The following is a 16,703-nucleotide window of genomic DNA, read 5'->3' on the forward strand; positions in this document are numbered from 1 at the left end:
TTTCTCTTTCTGTGTTCAAGAAAAAGAAAAGAAATGAAAAAGAGAAAAAAAGAAAAAGAAAAAGGAAATCATTTGAAAATTTGAAAATGACTATACTGTAGTAGACTAATATAAAATGATGGAAGTAAAATAGAATTTGAAAAAATTTACACAAAAGTAAAAAATATAGTAAAAAATTATAAATATTTTAATAAAAATTGAAAATAAAATTGAATTTTTTCTCTTTCTGTATTCAAGAAAAAGATGTGAAAAAGAGAAAAAAAAGAAAGAAAATTGAATAGATGTTCCTGCTAACAGTCTGAAATATGACTGAAATTACTTCGTTTTCCCTTAGAAGTCAAACTGTGAAGCACTTTATAGTCCATAAACTAAGCAGGCAGTGAGACTTGTGCTCTTGAAGAGTGAGGTTGGCCCAGTTGGGCGGGGCTTAGTGTAATGGCTCTGTTCTCCACTAGATGGCGCTGCTAGCCTACTGGAGTGAATTGTTGTGGAGCTTGTAGGTACGTATGCGCGTGAATGGTGAAAATGGCGCCACCCAGCTACCCAGTCTGTTCTCCCAGATCAGCAGTCGCGCACCTGTCCTCTGTCTTCAGCTTTCGTCCAGTCCCCGCTTTCTCACTCTCCGTGATCAAGCCCCAGGCAGTACCTCTCTCCTGAGTTTTGTCTCGGATGAGGCTGTTTTACCTGGCCCCTTACTTCTGAAGGACTGTGGCTTTGACCTGTAACGCCCCTCTGCAGGGGGGGAGGGGGTCTCACCGAGCAATGGCTAAATGAGCAATGGCGGAATGTCTGGTGTACCCAGCAACACTTGCTGGACCCTGCTGCTGCCGGCGCCCTGAAACTGCGGCCAGGTACCCTGAGACTGCGGCCAGGTGCCAGCCTGCCCCAGAAAAATTTTGTGAGATAGTGCAGCAGCTGCATTTCAGGGATTATGGAAAATCACAACACACATCTGGCACCATGCTTCACCTTTAACGACCTTGTTCCAGCACCAGTGAATGTGGCCATTTTCTGGGGTCTGCTGGGACCAGGTGGCTTCAACAGTCTCTATCAAATATCCTTCCAGCAGTGGAACTGCTTTTCCCCTTGTGGCCGAAGAACCTCCCAGACCCCACTCTGTTCCTGGAGATTTGCCCTTCCCACCAGGGCACTGCCAGGTATGGAGCTGTGGAGTTGCAGACTCTGCAGTCCCCCTGTTTACACTCTTTTGGAATTTAAACCCTTTCCTTTCTCCTTCTCCCTTTTTAGTTTAGTCCCTGTAGCTGTTTCCAATTTTCCACTTTCTCTCCAGCTGCTTTTGGGGCAGGGTGCTTTTCCTGTATTCCACCCCCCCCCCCCCCCGCCTCCCCCCGCCTTCTCTGTTCTCTCTCTGCCTGCAAAAGCACTTCCCTGCTCACCGCGGCTTCTTGCTCTCCATGTTCACCTCTCCGCAGTGCGTACCTACTGAGTGCTTTGTTTCAGTTTGTGCAGATTGTTGTGTTAATCCTCAGATCAGTTTTCTAGATGTGCAGGATGGTTTAGTGTTGGTCTGGCTGTATTTCATGGATGTGAGACACACAAAAAACTTCCATGCTGTTCCACCATCTTGGCTCCCCAAGACTGAGTTTCCTTTTGAGATGTTTGCCCTTTCTGTGTTCCAAGGGCTCCTTGGTGGATAATGGTTCTTTTAGTTAAATTTCTAAAAAACATCCTTTATAGATTTCCCTGTTGGTTCTCCATTCATATATACTGTCACAAAGTCATCATATATGGTATATTTTTATAATTCATTTCTCTAGTAATAATCATTTATGTTAACAAGGTAGAGAAGGTATGCATGCTGAAAATCCTCATTCTTTCAAGCCAAAAACCAAAAATAAGTTCTCAGCCATGTAATATTGGGCTACTGTCATTTTGTAATTTGGCCACCCAAGAAGAATAGCATGTCAGAAGGTGGTGTAAATATTTTTCTGCTGGCTTTTTGCTCAGCAAAATCAGTAGTCTCTTTCTTTCTATTTATTCTAATTATAATTCAATGTGGTGTAAAGCAAATTGTACTGGGGGATGTTGTAGTTATTTTGCATTTGTTAACACACCATTTGGAACTCTGCAGACCTTGCCTGGGAAGGTACTTTTTGATTGTGTATATTTCTGTATTCAGGTGATTCAGGTATCTTTTTCTAAATGCTTCTATATTCTGAGACATGCCCAATTTCCTTACTTAATAATAAAACAGTCCATGACTCATTGTAAATCAGTAGGGATCCAGCAATAAGGTGCAATACATCACAAAAGCAGTGCAGGCTATCATTGGAGATAATAAGCAGGTGCATTAATATTCATGCTTTATGAAACCCTGGTTGTGCTTCTAAAAAGCTGTAGAATACATTCCAGGTTTAGTGTTCACCAGTTGATGTTTGCCAGTGATTTTCAGATACTTCTTGTAGCAATTCTTTTAAGCCATATCTAGGTAATTTAGAAAACGTTCCTCCATGGTTTCCATTTACTTAATTGTATACTTAGCTAATATTCCTCACTGAATATGCATAATCCTTTCTGGTTGGACCTTGGGTCTTTCTTTGTCTCAGTGGGAAGTGCTGTTGTGTACGACTGATTGTATATGCATGCCTGTGTGTGTGGTATGGTGTGTCTCTTGGGGGTTAGGGGTCAGCAAAAGGGAACAAACAACATGCATTGTCCTATGCAGTACAATATTTCCCTATTGTGAAAGAAATGCAATTTAAATTTTGTTTTTCCTTAGAGTGACTTAAGCAGAGGATAAGAAAATAATGCTATGCTCTTAGGGATGCAAAGGTCCCAACACGTAAGGATTCAGAGGCTGGGCACTGTCCCAACTCCAGATGCCACTATACCCCATTCTCCCCCAGAATTGTTCAATAAATTAACACCGAATATAAGGCATATGGAAGTGTACTGCTTTCTAGTCTTTAAAATATCTGATTCATATGTGTCCTTCTTTAGTTAATCTACAGATATATTTACAATAAAGCAGATATGTTGTGCACATGGACAATGGGAGTAAGTATGCATCTTAGGCTTAATATTCCTCTTGTTTGAAATTATCTTTGATTTCTTTATTTTTCCGGGAGTTGACAAAGATGACCTCCACCTCTTTTTAGAATTTAACTATAAATGCCCTGTGTTTTCCTAGCTTTCCAGGCAGTGAAGGGATGGGATTGGAAGGAAAGGGAGTACTCTACCATTCATGTCCTCCTCCTCCTCCTCCTCCTCCCACCACTACCATCACCATTTCTGTTAGCACCATCATCAACACTAATTGCTAGAGAGGCTTTAAAAGCAGAACAAGGAAAGAGCTACTTGGAATGTGCTATTTTTTCTAGCCTTCCTCACTAGTCTCTTCTGTATTCCATGTTCTCCTTGATTCCCTTTTGTTCATTCATTCACCATGTATCCTTTTTTTCATCCACCCATTCAGTAAATGTTGACTGAGAGCTTACAGTCTACTATATACAGTGTTAGATCATGGGGACACTGTGTGAACAAAATGGACAAGATGCTTGCAGTGATGGAGGTTATACTCTGGGGGTGAGTATATTAGCAGGGTTAATTCAGCTACTTTAGATCTTTGCATTTTACAGAATCTCAGTTTATGTTCAGGATATAGCTACTAAAATTTGGAACTTTTAATTTCTCCCTATTTTATATGAATAATTTATACAATATTAGCCTTTGTTTTTATATAATGTCAGGCTTTGATGCACGGAGCTACAGTTTCAGGAATACAGTGAAGTTTCCTTGACATAGTCTCCTAGAAATCTCTCAATTCCTCAATTCCAGCAGGCCTTTTGCACTGCTGTTTGGTGACAGAATATATTTGCATTATAAGATGCCAAGAGTCCATAAGAAAAAAGGTAGCCTCCCAAACAAGATATGAGAAAAAAAAATCACCGGAAACCTCATTTATGATTACTTGTTGGGTTTGTTACTGTGTGAGCACTCTGAAAAAGTAAGATGGCCCTTCCATCCCAAATTTATTCAGATGCCAAGAATGAAGATGTCACATTTGCACCAAGAAGATATGAAAAGGTTTATTCCTCATATAGTGAACTTTCTGGGGAGAGCAGGATGGCTCTCAAAGAGATCCAGAAGTGCTTGAAAAGAGTCAGGTAAAGAGACTGGTGTGGGGTTTTTATACTGGGTAAGGGGTGGAACCAGGGTGAGGGTTCCTGCACATGGTTTGAACTTCCTGCTGTTGCAGGGTAAGGAGCACAGGATTTTCCCAGGTGTGGGGAAGAGGAAGAGGGAGCAGTGAGGCTTAAAAGTTGTCAGCAGTTATTTTTTTTTAAATGGAACTTCATAAATAGAGAACAAACTAGGGGGTACCAGAGGGGAGGGAGGTGGGGGGATATGCAAAATAAGTGAAGAGATTAAGAAGTTGAAACTTCTAGTAATAAAAAGGGCGTGGGAATGAAAAGTCCAGCGCAGAGAATATCGTCAATATTATAATAACAAATCATGTGGTGACACATGATAACTATACTTTTTGTTGAGAGCATTTTGTTATGTATAGAATTGTCAAATCACTGTACACCTGAAACTAATATAATTAGTTGTACACCTGAAACTAACATAATTTTATATGTCAACCATGCTTTAATGAAAAGGAAAAAAAAAGAAAGAAAAAAAAAAAGACCAAAAAATGGAGTCAGACTCCTCAATATGGTTATGATACTGTTGGGAGGAATTTGGGATACATATGCATTGTAGGTAAGGACTTTTTATTAATCTGCTTAGAAGCAAAGAAGTAAAATGAGCAATTAAAAGACACACTGGAGCCCTGCTCACCATCTTCTCCTTTCCAATTTAAGTGCTGATATTTCCTTGTGTCATTGGTTTGTCATCAGTGGGTCATAACTCTCTGTCAGTGCTCATGTTCTTCCTAACGATAAGCAGTCTGCCCTCTTGGACTGGGTATTTAAGGATGTACTCATTTTTTAAACAATGTTTATTTATTTTGAGAGAGAGAGAGCGTGAGACGCGCACAAGCAGGGCAGGGGCAGAGAGAGAGGGAAGAGAGAATCCCAAGCAAGCTCTGTGCTGTCAGCACACAGCCCTATGAGAGGCTCGGACCCACCAACCATGAGGTCGTGACCTGAGCTGAAATCAAGAGACACATTTAACTGACTGAGCCACCCATTTGCTCCAATATGCACTCGTTTTGATGTTGGCTTTGGCCATTGGTAAATGAATATATTTGTAACCACAAGTTTTTGGGAGGCAAAAGTCCTCAAATACAAAGTCTGCTTTTACAAATTCAAAGAACTTTGTAACTTTCTACCTGTCCCTGAATGAACCACCCTAGGGAATTTCAAAGCATTTGCCAAAATATGGGATTGCTTGATATTGAAAACTTGGTGTTAATTGCCTGTTCATGCTTAGTAATACTACTGGCTTATAATTCTAAGTAATTTTTCTGGCATGCACCTGTATATGCCTCAATGAAATTAAAATAAAAGTGGTATTAACAAAGTCAGGGAGAGAATACTACAGTGATGGGGTGATGTATCTTTGATAGTCTGAATTAGCTTTCTTAAGTGGACAAGGAACTAAAAAACAAAAATATCTTGGTCATGATAACAATTATCCAGGTGTTTAAAAGTAATTATAGATATCCATGAAAATCATCAGTTGCTGGTGGCATATTTTGCTGTAGATAAATGGAAGACACTATCATACTACTGGAAGACCATTATCACTATTATCTTTAAAAGATGAAATTTCTACGTATGAAATGCTCTCATAGAACACTTAGCCTTCCAATGACTAAATACTTTTCACATTTCACTTATATAATAGATATGGGTAGCCAGATAACCTAATTAAAATTTTATATTATGACATACGCTGAATATACAGCAAAACTTTTCTTCAAAATCCTCTCCCAGAAAATCTGAAACTGCCTTATGTTCAAATCCCTACAAAATCTCGTATTATGTTTAATTATTTTATTTTTAACAAAGTTGTATTTGGGGAAGATAATCTAAAACAAGGTTAATTAAAAGCTGGTTTTAAATGTTATTTAGGTCATCTGATAGGTACCATTTAAACAGACGAGAATATCACAGATGTAGTAATCACTTTTGACAAAATGGCCTCAAAATTGCCAAAAATACATGTCACATAAATAAGCCTTTTAATAACCACTTTAAATAGCAATATAGAATTTTCATTTGAAAGTAGGAATATTTTGGCAACCATCCCAAAGAACATGGAATATAAGAATCGGAGATGTTAACTTTATCATAAATAAGACTAAATCGTATCTTTAACTCTGAAGCACAATCTTCATGATGGAGGATTGCCAAACGTAGTGACTATCACTAAGTTTCAAGACAATGCTAAGAGGAGATGTGGTGATGACTTATCTCTTGGATAATTCTCCAAGGAAGGTGGCATTCCCTGAGAGGTCTGGAGCATTAGGGATCGGGGGGAGATGATGATTGAGAGTGGGCCCTGCCCCCACAGCCCCCCCCCACCCCCCGCAACCAATATGAGCTTCTTGCAGAATGCTAGTCCAGGAAAACTCATGTCATTCAGATGGCAGTCAACTCCAAAGGAACCAGCATGAGAATTTTGTCACTAAGAATAACAGAGGCAGAAAATAAGAAGAAAATCCAGTAGCAGGTGAAGAACTTTCACCAGAAAAATGATACTATGGAGCAGAGGAAAATTGTGATTAACAAAACCCCAGGGAATTAAAAAACAATTAGTGAAGTCATTGTCTTTATAAGTTTCCAAAGCAATGGTACAAGAGTTTGGAGATCTCATGTTGTGAGACAACAGAGGATGAAATGGGATGGTAGGCTCAGGAAAGAAATGCAAAAGGAAGAAAATTAGAGAAATAAAGGTCAAATTAGACTCTCCACAAATATTAATCGACACACCCAAAATCAAGGTAAGGGACACAACTGAGAGAGTGGAGTTAAAAGGTAGAAAGGATACACATAGAAGACAGAGACAACCAGTGTCTGCAGAATTGTTTCTCTAACAATAGAACTAAACAATAGAACTAAAATAAAGGAAAAGAAAAATAATACTTAAGGATTCTCAGAACAGTTAACAGAGTAAAGAAAAACTTGAATCCTTAGGTTGAAAGCACCGATCATGCCTAGAAAAGTGACAGACAACCATCGATAAACTTAGCAAAATTGTAATACTCAAGATAGAAAAAAGAATACTTTGGGCATCTAAGCAATAAAAACCAATTCACCTGTAAAGATGGAGAAAAAATCCCATTTTGAGTTATCTTAGGTTTCTCCATGGTCTCACTCAACAGTATTAAGAAAGTGAAGCCATGCCTTTAATGCCAAGCTAAACAAACAAACAACAAAAAAACAATGACTCAATAATTTTACACTCAGTCTAATTATTAGTCAAGTATAAAGACGTTAAACAATTGTTTGTAGGCTACATTGCTCTCATGCCCTTTCCTGAAGAATGTGTTGTAGAACAAAGTACAAACTTTGAAAGTAGTGGGAAAACTCCAGCAGGAGTACTGAAAAAGATCATTGAGTCAATTTAATTGTAGAACCAGGGTTAAGAGAAATGCTCCCAAACCCTAACAACACAGAAATGATGAATAGTGTAAGAAAGCATAATGTTCTGATTTTCCCATCTTTATAGATGAGGGAAGAAGATACTATTTAAAGATGATAAATAAAAAAGGGACATAAGATATTCAAAGAGTCAAAAAGTTAATAGGGTAAAATAATGTAAGTATAGTAGGGTAATGGACGGAGAGAAGGCAGAGGGAGAAGAAGCAGAAATTAAATAAGTTAGTCAATGCTCATCTTAGGGAGTAAATAAAAATTGAAATAAATAATACATATGTTAAATGAACTTTAATTATAAAGGTAGTAATTAGAACCAAATAGAAACATTTTGTATTTCAGTGGAAAGCACATAGTAAATGCATGGTGAAAGAAGAAAAAAAGAAGAAATTTTTTATTTATTTTAAATTAAAATTTATTTTTAATTAATGATGTCTAGAAAGGTTTCTTTCATTTTTAAAACTTATTTACAATTATATGAAAAATTTCAAGGTTGTGTTAAAATTTAAGGAAACTTCTATCAGGCTTCTTGCATATATGACCTTAAAGATTTAGAAGAATTTTCCAGAGACTAACTCTGGCTCTATACAATTGAAACCTTGCCTAAGAAGAAACTATTTAAATAACTATATATGTACTGATATATGATTATGTTCAAAATATATTATTAAAATGAAATAACTTGCAAAATAGCATGGAAAATTATATGTATATGCTTGTTCATTAATATCCTTAATGTATATGCTTGTTAAGAGAATGACACTTATTTTTCTTAAATGATACTCTGCTATATAATAACTACCTCAAGAGGGGCACTATGTAGCCACGGTTATTATTATTATATTATGATCTTTTATATCTATTTAATCAATATTTTTCATTAATATCACATGCTTAACCTAAAACTGTATCAAGTAAGACTAGAGATATAGTATGTAGTACCTTTGTGTGCGTAGTTTATAATCAAGCTAAGAAAAACCTGGCAAAATTAGAGAATGATACAGGATACAAATCAGTGGTCAGTTTTATTATACAAATCTTCTGTGAAGCCTTCTTAGATTATTGCAGCCTTTGGCAATAAGTTTTATTTTTTTATAGCAATTTTAGACTGGACGTATTTTAACATTATGCTCTATCTTTATCATTTTCTAATAGTTCAGTATCTTATAGTCTTGTCTTTATGGAAGAGATGAGACTGATTGTCAAACCCTTTGACTCTAAATCCAATCATTTAACGCAGTCACATAAAGCAAATGTAGGCCATGAGAACAATGTAGACTACAAACAATTGTTTAATATCTTTATACTTGACTAAATGGGTAGAAGTCTTAATTTTTTTTAATGTTTATTTACCTTTGAGACACAGAGAGACAAAGTGTGGTGAGTGGGGCAGGGGTAGAGAGAAGGAAACACAGAATCCGAAGCAGGCTCCAGGCTCCAAGCTGTCAGTACAGAGCCAGACGTGGGGCTTTAACTCACCAGCCGTGAGATCATGACCTGAGCCAAAGTTGGCCAACCAACCGACTGAGCCACCCAGGCGCCCCTGGATAGAAGTTTTAGATAACAAAAAAAACATCAATAATTCTTGTAACATCTGCTAATACCTATTGTGTGTCCATACATAGAGAATAAGAAGCTGAGGCTCAGAGAGATTAATTACTTTGTTGCACATTTACTTTGTTGCAAATAAAAAGCTAGTAAGAGAAAAAACTCAGAAGTCAGCGAGCAGGCTGTCTCCACAACTGGCCCACATAACAGTGCCTTCCGTGTGTGATCCTGATGGGTTATTTCATCTCACTGACTTCTCTTTCTCCATTGGTGGAAAGTGGAAAATAGCAACTTACTTTATAAGGCTGCTATGACAGTTATTAAGAAAAATACCTCCAGGAGCTTTGTAATCCATGAAGCTCTATAGCAAACGTATGGTATTGCTGTTGTCACTGCTGTCTTTCTGTTGCCATTTTTACCCCCATGTCCTATCTGCTCAGCTTCTACTTAGGGGAGCAAAGTTTCCACTTAGATTTCTGTAGAGATAAATTGCTTTTACAGTCATTTACTGACTTTGAAATCTCAACATTCATGCTCATGCTCCGATTGTACAATACCTATGCCCTACAGTAGCTTATATTTTACTGAGAAAGACTACCTGACAAGGCATAATGTGATAAGGGATGTAATGAAGTTCTGAGTTTTGTGCACAGACCTCATAGGGAGGAAAGGGAGAGTGACAAGATCTATGAGACTCAAAGAGTTAAATTTTCCCAGCTTGGAAAGAAAGACCTGCAATTTCAAATTCTAATAATCTTCCTCTGGGAGAAGCATCAACAAGTTTTGCATTATATTTATGCTACATAGCACCCTTTGTGCATGGTCTTTAGTCCTGCCTTTCCTGCATCTTTTCCCACAAAGACTGTCCTTGACCACCAACAGAAATGAATTTGATTTCTCTAATGCAGAAGGTAATTGGATTTTTTCTTTATTGAATGCATCCCTTTAATGACTGTCTCTGCTCCTGCCAATTTAGCTGCAAGTGACCTGACATTGATCTGATGATATGACTTAAAATAAAGAGTTGGAGCTGGGGAGTGAAAAAGACCAGCTGTCTGGCATCAGAAAAAAAAAAAAAATGTGTGTGTGTGTGTTGTGTGTGTGTGTGTGTGTGTGTGTGTGTGTGTTTCTTTTTTTTTTTTTTTTGCCTCATCTTGTCATTTTCCTGAGAAAATTCTTTATCCTTCAATGTCATTTTTACAAAACATGATGCTATAATTATTGGTCATATAGCAGCAGATTGCCTTCTTCTAGAAAATATAATAAGTATTTCTCAGAAAGTGCCCTGGAGAAAACATTGAAAATTGAATAAAATCTACACAGTAATCATTCTGTTCCTTGGAAATATTTATTACCGTGTAGACTTTTTTTCTGGAACAGGGTGAATATTGCTGAACAGAATTAATTAAATCTTTTAAGCTGGTATAACATGAAATATTTATTAAAGTATTTACTTAACCTTGAGGTTTTGTATAAATAAATAAAAATGGACACAAGACTTGCTATTCAAGAAAGTTACAAAGGAGTAGTGGATGAAATTGTTGTTTGGAAGAATAACAATTCTTTCCTCAAGGGAAGGTATGATATAAAACTCTATGCCCAAGAATACATGCGATTTAAATTTTTCTACTTTTGCTTTTATTCACTTTTTAGTAACAGTGTAACTCACTTGATTCATGGTTATTTTTAATTTAATTTAATTTTTATTTATTTTGAGAGAGAGAGAGAGAGAGACAGCGTACATGAGGGAGGGTCAGAGAGAGAGGGAGAGAGAATCATAAGTAGGCTCCATGCTGTCAGCACAGAGCCTGATACGGGGCTTGATCCCATGACTTGCGATGAAATCCAGAGTCAGACGCTTAACCGACTAAGCCACCCAGGTGCCCCATGGTTAAATTTTATTCTCTCATCTCCCTTTGTTCATTTTGACAAATATGAATTTTATTTGATTGAAGATACAATGCATGTACATTAGAGTAAGAAAGTAAAAAGTTGTAATTTTAAATTGTTGGGAAGAAGAAAATAGATGAGAAAATCATAAATTTTTTTAAAAAGTGAAATCAATGTTGTTCCCTTTTGAATTTTAAATGTTAGTTGCATTCACAATTATCAATATAATTAATGATTTCAAAAAGTTAACTGAGGATTCGTATTAAAACTATTTATGGCATTTGTTGATTTGAAGATTCAAAGCTACCTCACACAAAATGATTGTAAGCCCTATGTTAGAGCTGGCATAAATCTGCAGTGTTACTCCATGAAGACCAGTGAACTTCCTTTGGTTCTCATCAACCAGGAGTAATGTGGGAGTCCTAGTCCAAGAAATTATGTTGAGAAAGAATATAAAGAATTAAGACTGAATATCTCCTGGAGACTGGGCTCCTTAACCTCTGTTCTGATTGCATTTTAAATGAGCCTGTGTTCTTGCATGCTATGAATGTTTCCAGAGACCATTTCTTGGATGTTGTATAGCACAATAAGATGGGCTTGCTTGAGAATTGATGTGCCTTCCACAAAAAGTCTAGTACTGAAGGTGTCATTGATCCAGAAGGACTCCCCACCGAATCAAAATCTTTCACCATAAATGATTAAATCTCACCCATTCCAGGTCAGGCCATTGTTGGAAGTTACATGTGAGTGCAATATTATATTAACACCAAGAAAGAAGTATTTTTTAATGGATGATGAAAATTCTTCCTTACTCAATTCAGTATATCTGATTCCATATAAATTGTCTTAATTTTGAATTGGCCCTATTTGAATTTGAATGTCATTAAATAAAAATCCAATTAATGAGGAGTGCCTGGGTGGCTCAATGGGTTAGGTGTTCGACTGTTGGTTTCAGCTCAGGTCATGATCTCGCTGTTTGTGGGTTCAAGCCCTGCAGTGGGTTCTGTACTGACAGTGCAGAGCTTGCTTGGGATTTTCTCTTTTCCTTTCTCTCTGCCCCTCTCATGCTGATGTTCTCTTTCTCCCTCTCAAAATAAATAAATAAATAAATAAATAAATAAATAAATAAATAAATATCCAATTAATGGAACAATATCTTCTTCTCTTGAAGGGAAGGTAGATTTCCTGGAAAAAGGAAGAAGTGTGTGTTTGTGTGTGTATACACATACACCAAATATGTTTTCCTTTATTAGAGGAAAGAAAGAAATTCACTACCCATCCCATCATATTTTTAAAAATGCTCTTATAATAGGTTGTGTATAATACTTTGGACATTTCCTGAAACCATTAATGTGGGATGTGGCCAATGAGAAATTTATTTTGTTAATGCATTTTTAAAAACAAACATTTATATCAAATCATTTTGCTATTTTTTCTTTAGACAAATATTTTGCAGTCTTTTATATAAAAGAACCGTAGCTATTCAAAGGGATATAGTGACAAATCTTCACCTTTAAGGATTTTAAAGCCTAGTGGAGGGAGAACAAATGTACATAAGTAAGTCAAATAGAAAGTAGAAAGCAATAAGGGACATCGGAAAGGTGGATCCAGAACTAGTTGGAGGGGCAGTGAGGGCATCACAGTGGTGATGTGACTTTGCCTAGGCCTCAGAAGATGGGCAGAATCTGCAGGTGAGAAAGAGAGGTAGAACATTTTTGGAAAAAGATGTAGGACTGCAGATGGCATGGAGGTGGGAGAATGAATGCTAGGCTATTAAAATATGCTGTAAAACTGGGTCAAGTCCCATTCCTCACATAACATTGAAAAAAAAACAGAGACAAAGGAAGTAATATTTTGACTAGTGATACAGTTAATAATCTATACATACAAAGAAATATTTAGATTTTGGAGTTTCTGATTTAGACAAGCAAAAAGTATGGTATTTTATTTGTTATGTATGTTTTGCTTCTATGAAGAAGTTCATGGTATCTTAAAGATGCCTTCTCATGTAAGGTAATCTTGATCGATGTTTTTAAAAAAGTCTCAGGGTTGCCTGGGTGGCTCAGTCGGTTAAGCGTCCGACTTCGGCTCAGGTCATGATCTTGCGGTCCGTGAGTTCTAGCCCCGCGTCGGGCTCTGTGCTGACAGCTCAGAGCCTGGAGCCTGCTTCATATTCTGTGTCTCCCTCTCTCTGACCCTTCCCTGTTCATGCTCTGTCTCTCCCTGTCTCAAAAATAAATAAACATTAAAAAAAATTAAAAAAAAAAAGTCTCAGTACTTGATGTGTTAGACGACCTTCAATCTGCTCATTCATTTTGTAAAGTCAAATGAACTGCAAAAAAAATTGAACTGAGGAAATATATTCTTCTTAATTTTATCTCTGTATATGTTTAAGTGTTAAAATACTTACATTTTCTCAATAAAGCGTAAGTTATATCCATATTTAAACCTGAATGTAAGATTTCTGAAAGTGCTAAATAAGTTCCTTTTTGTGGCTTCAGGTCACTGATATGATGCTTCAGGACAAGCCCTATCCTGATTGGGGAAAATCTGCAAGAGCTTTCTGGAAGAAAGGAAATGTTAGGATCATTTTATTCTGGTAAGAGAGTGTTTCATTTATCGATTTTTAGCCTTCCATCATTCACAAAGAACTTGAGCTGGATGTAGTTTTTTTAGATATATAGAATTCTATGTAGAGAGCCATTTCTAGTGGATATTATGCTCCATTAAGATGATTAAAACCATAATCCTAATTATTTTATGAATTACTTTCTGCTTACACATTGTTGCATATGCACATTTTCAAGAGATACATTTACTAATAAAATAATACGTATTTTACCAGAGGTAAGTAAGTTTTTTATTCAGCAAAAACAAGCTATAATTTTCATCAATGAAATCTGCCATAAAAATGTCTCCAGTAAATTCTAAATTTCCAGTACACTTGACGATATAATTTTGCTTTGAAGAAGTTGTACAGAGAGGGAACCTATTTACAAATCACATCTGGCTCATTGGCATTCCTTCTTTATGTAATTTCCTTTAGCTCTCCAGACCAATCATTGCAATTAAAAAAAAAATCCATGTCTTATGGAACTTTGTTGTTTGTAGAGTCAATACTATTGATGTGTAATTGAAGAAGTTTAAACAGAAGATATAAGAATAGACAGTAAGAAGGGCAGTGGCCAACTACAGATTCAACCTAATATTTGAAAAGGTGTGCACTAACACACACAGAGTGTTGGAATGGATGATCACTTGTGCCTGATAAATTCCACCCTGCTCACCTGGCTTTTGAAATGATAGAGAGAAAAAAAAGTTATTCTTAGATTTAATTCTGGGGGTTTATTTCTTCTTTTCATGTACAAACTATAAAAATCATGGGGCAAAATAAACATTCTAAGCCATCTTTGTGCTTTAACACTAGAATTAAATGTTGGTAGAGATATATGGCATTCTGAACTCAATTCTTAGAGGTAAACAAAATGTATTTCAAATAGTGTTGTAAAAATGAGTATGATTTTGTAGACTTTTTTTATACCTTGTCTCTATGAGTCAAGTGTGACCTATTTTTATGGTGCATTTGACCTTCATATTTTTTTTTCCTGTGTGAAAGCTCCCCATGTAGCTTGTCTGAATAATATATAATATAATAACTATAGGAAATATTTGAAGATATGTTTTGCTCCAACCACTATGCTAAGTATTTAACATTCTATGTATTTACTCATTTAATCCTGACAACCCTATAAGGTAGGCATTATTATTATAAGCATAGGTCTCTGACTGCAGAGACCCATTTATTAATCATTACACTAGACTGCCTCTAGGAGAACAGATGATACATCACTGTGCAAATTTCCAAATGATTACCCTTAATCCTTTTTTAGGTAATGGTCCTCTATAAGAATGTGATATTCTGGGGAGTCATTCTATCCTATAGAATTCTCTATAGAGGTTTTAAGAATCATAATTTAAAAGAAGATAGACACTAATATTAAAAGATTTTATGGGCTATCTATCTTAAAACAATATTAATTTACTATGGTTACATACATTTTCTATTATCTAATGCATCTTCAAAGGCAGGCTGCTGGTTATTGTTCAATATGGCCAGTTACTCAGGTCACATGCATACTATTTGCAAAAGTGAGCCATGCATACAGTAATCTCAAGACCCCTCTGATTGTCATTAGCTACTCTTAATTGCAATTGCTGTTTCAGAGGCGAGGAATCCATACTGGATTATTCCTTAAAGCATCTTAGTATGTTTTCCTTGAACATTATTACTCAGGTCTATATATTACCAATTGCTCTTATACAAATGGGTTTATTTTTGACAAATGTGATAACATAGCTACAATGGATAACCTAAAGCATATTTTAAATGTTATAAAAATAAGTTAATTAGTCACTGACAGATAATATTCTTGAATGGAGAGCAATTCAGTTCAATAAATTCACACTCTTATAGTCATTATTTTTGTAAAATTATTGATTATTAGATAATATATTTGAGACATGATTTTTTTGTTGTATCTCAAAAGTGGTATTTCACATCATGGAGAACATAAAATAACGAGGAAAATTTAAAAGCCACTCTAAAAATATTTTTCCTATTTTATCCATTTCCATACAGTTAGATTATCTTGTCAACAGTTTTCATGGTTTTAAAAAGGGAAAATCTGATGCAAAAAGTTGAATATGGAAATTATGTGGGAAGTAATGAAATCTTCTGTTTTGTTCATACTTTTTGGATAAAAGGGATTTAGCAAGTATAAAGGGAATTTGTTTTTTTAGCTCTAGGAGATAACATACAAAAATCATTGGCAAGGTTTCAAATGTAACAAAAGATGGTATTTACACACTGTGTGTTACCCACTCAAAAAGAGGTATTTTCTTTTGGTTTTGCCTCAGTTAAGGGAACAGTGATTAGTGTGGACAGCCTGTACTGGAGAAGAAATTTTGCAAAGAAAGTTTTCCTAAGTTGCAGTGTGATTATGTGCAGCATTTTTAGCAGTACGACATGCCATTTTGTTCTGGTAAACCTACCTTTTACCTACATGTAGCTGCTTTAATTCACAGATGTCTGTCAGGTACTGTTTCCTTTGTAACTGTGGGGCTGAGTTCTTCCTTGATTCCTAGTGATAGATGTCTCTACGTTGAGGAAAATGGTTCCTGTCTCTTTCTGTAATTGTGCAAAGACAGAGCTGCTATAGCACATGGGCTTTTATGCCGGGGGTGAGACTAAAGTGATTGTATTTGAAAATACTAAATGGGAAAGGGAAGAATATTTATAGAACTTCCCTTCCAAAATCCCTTTCTCAGCCCTTTTGATAATTAAAAAGAACAAGATCTAAGAATTTAAATCCTAGGTTAATTCCATACACTGTTCTATTTTACAGAAGGGTTATGAAAAATCATTTCCACTCACTTGTATCTGAAGCAGACATATGCATAACCAGACATAAAAAAAAAGTCCAAGTAATATACACCTGAAACTAATGTAACATTGTGCACGGGCTGTGCTTTAATAAAAATAAATTTAAAAAATATTAAAATCAAGTAATATGATATTTATGTTAGCTCCTATTTCCCCATTTTATTTGTTCTCTAGTGACACAATTTGTATGCTTTTGATGGGAAGCATATTGGGATAATATTTTCCAAAAGCTTAGCTTTATTTAAAAATAT

At 36.0% G+C, this 16,703-nt stretch overlaps 1 protein-coding gene across 3 annotated transcripts in view; it reads left to right on the forward strand.

Annotated features, from left to right (window-relative positions):
* Nucleotides 1–16,703, forward strand: part of TMEM117 (transmembrane protein 117) — a 485,771-nt gene that overhangs the window by 306,408 nt on the left and 162,660 nt on the right. For all 3 annotated transcript variants that reach the window (XM_042946297.1, XM_042946299.1, XM_042946298.1), the window contains exon 5: nt 13,511–13,608. In XM_042946297.1, the coding sequence (XP_042802231.1) occupies nt 13,511–13,608 (98 nt within the window). The remainder of the gene's footprint in view (nt 1–13,510; nt 13,609–16,703) is intronic.

Source organism: Panthera leo, chromosome B4, assembly GCF_018350215.1.
Source record: "Panthera leo isolate Ple1 chromosome B4, P.leo_Ple1_pat1.1, whole genome shotgun sequence".
NCBI lineage: Eukaryota > Metazoa > Chordata > Mammalia > Carnivora > Felidae > Panthera > Panthera leo.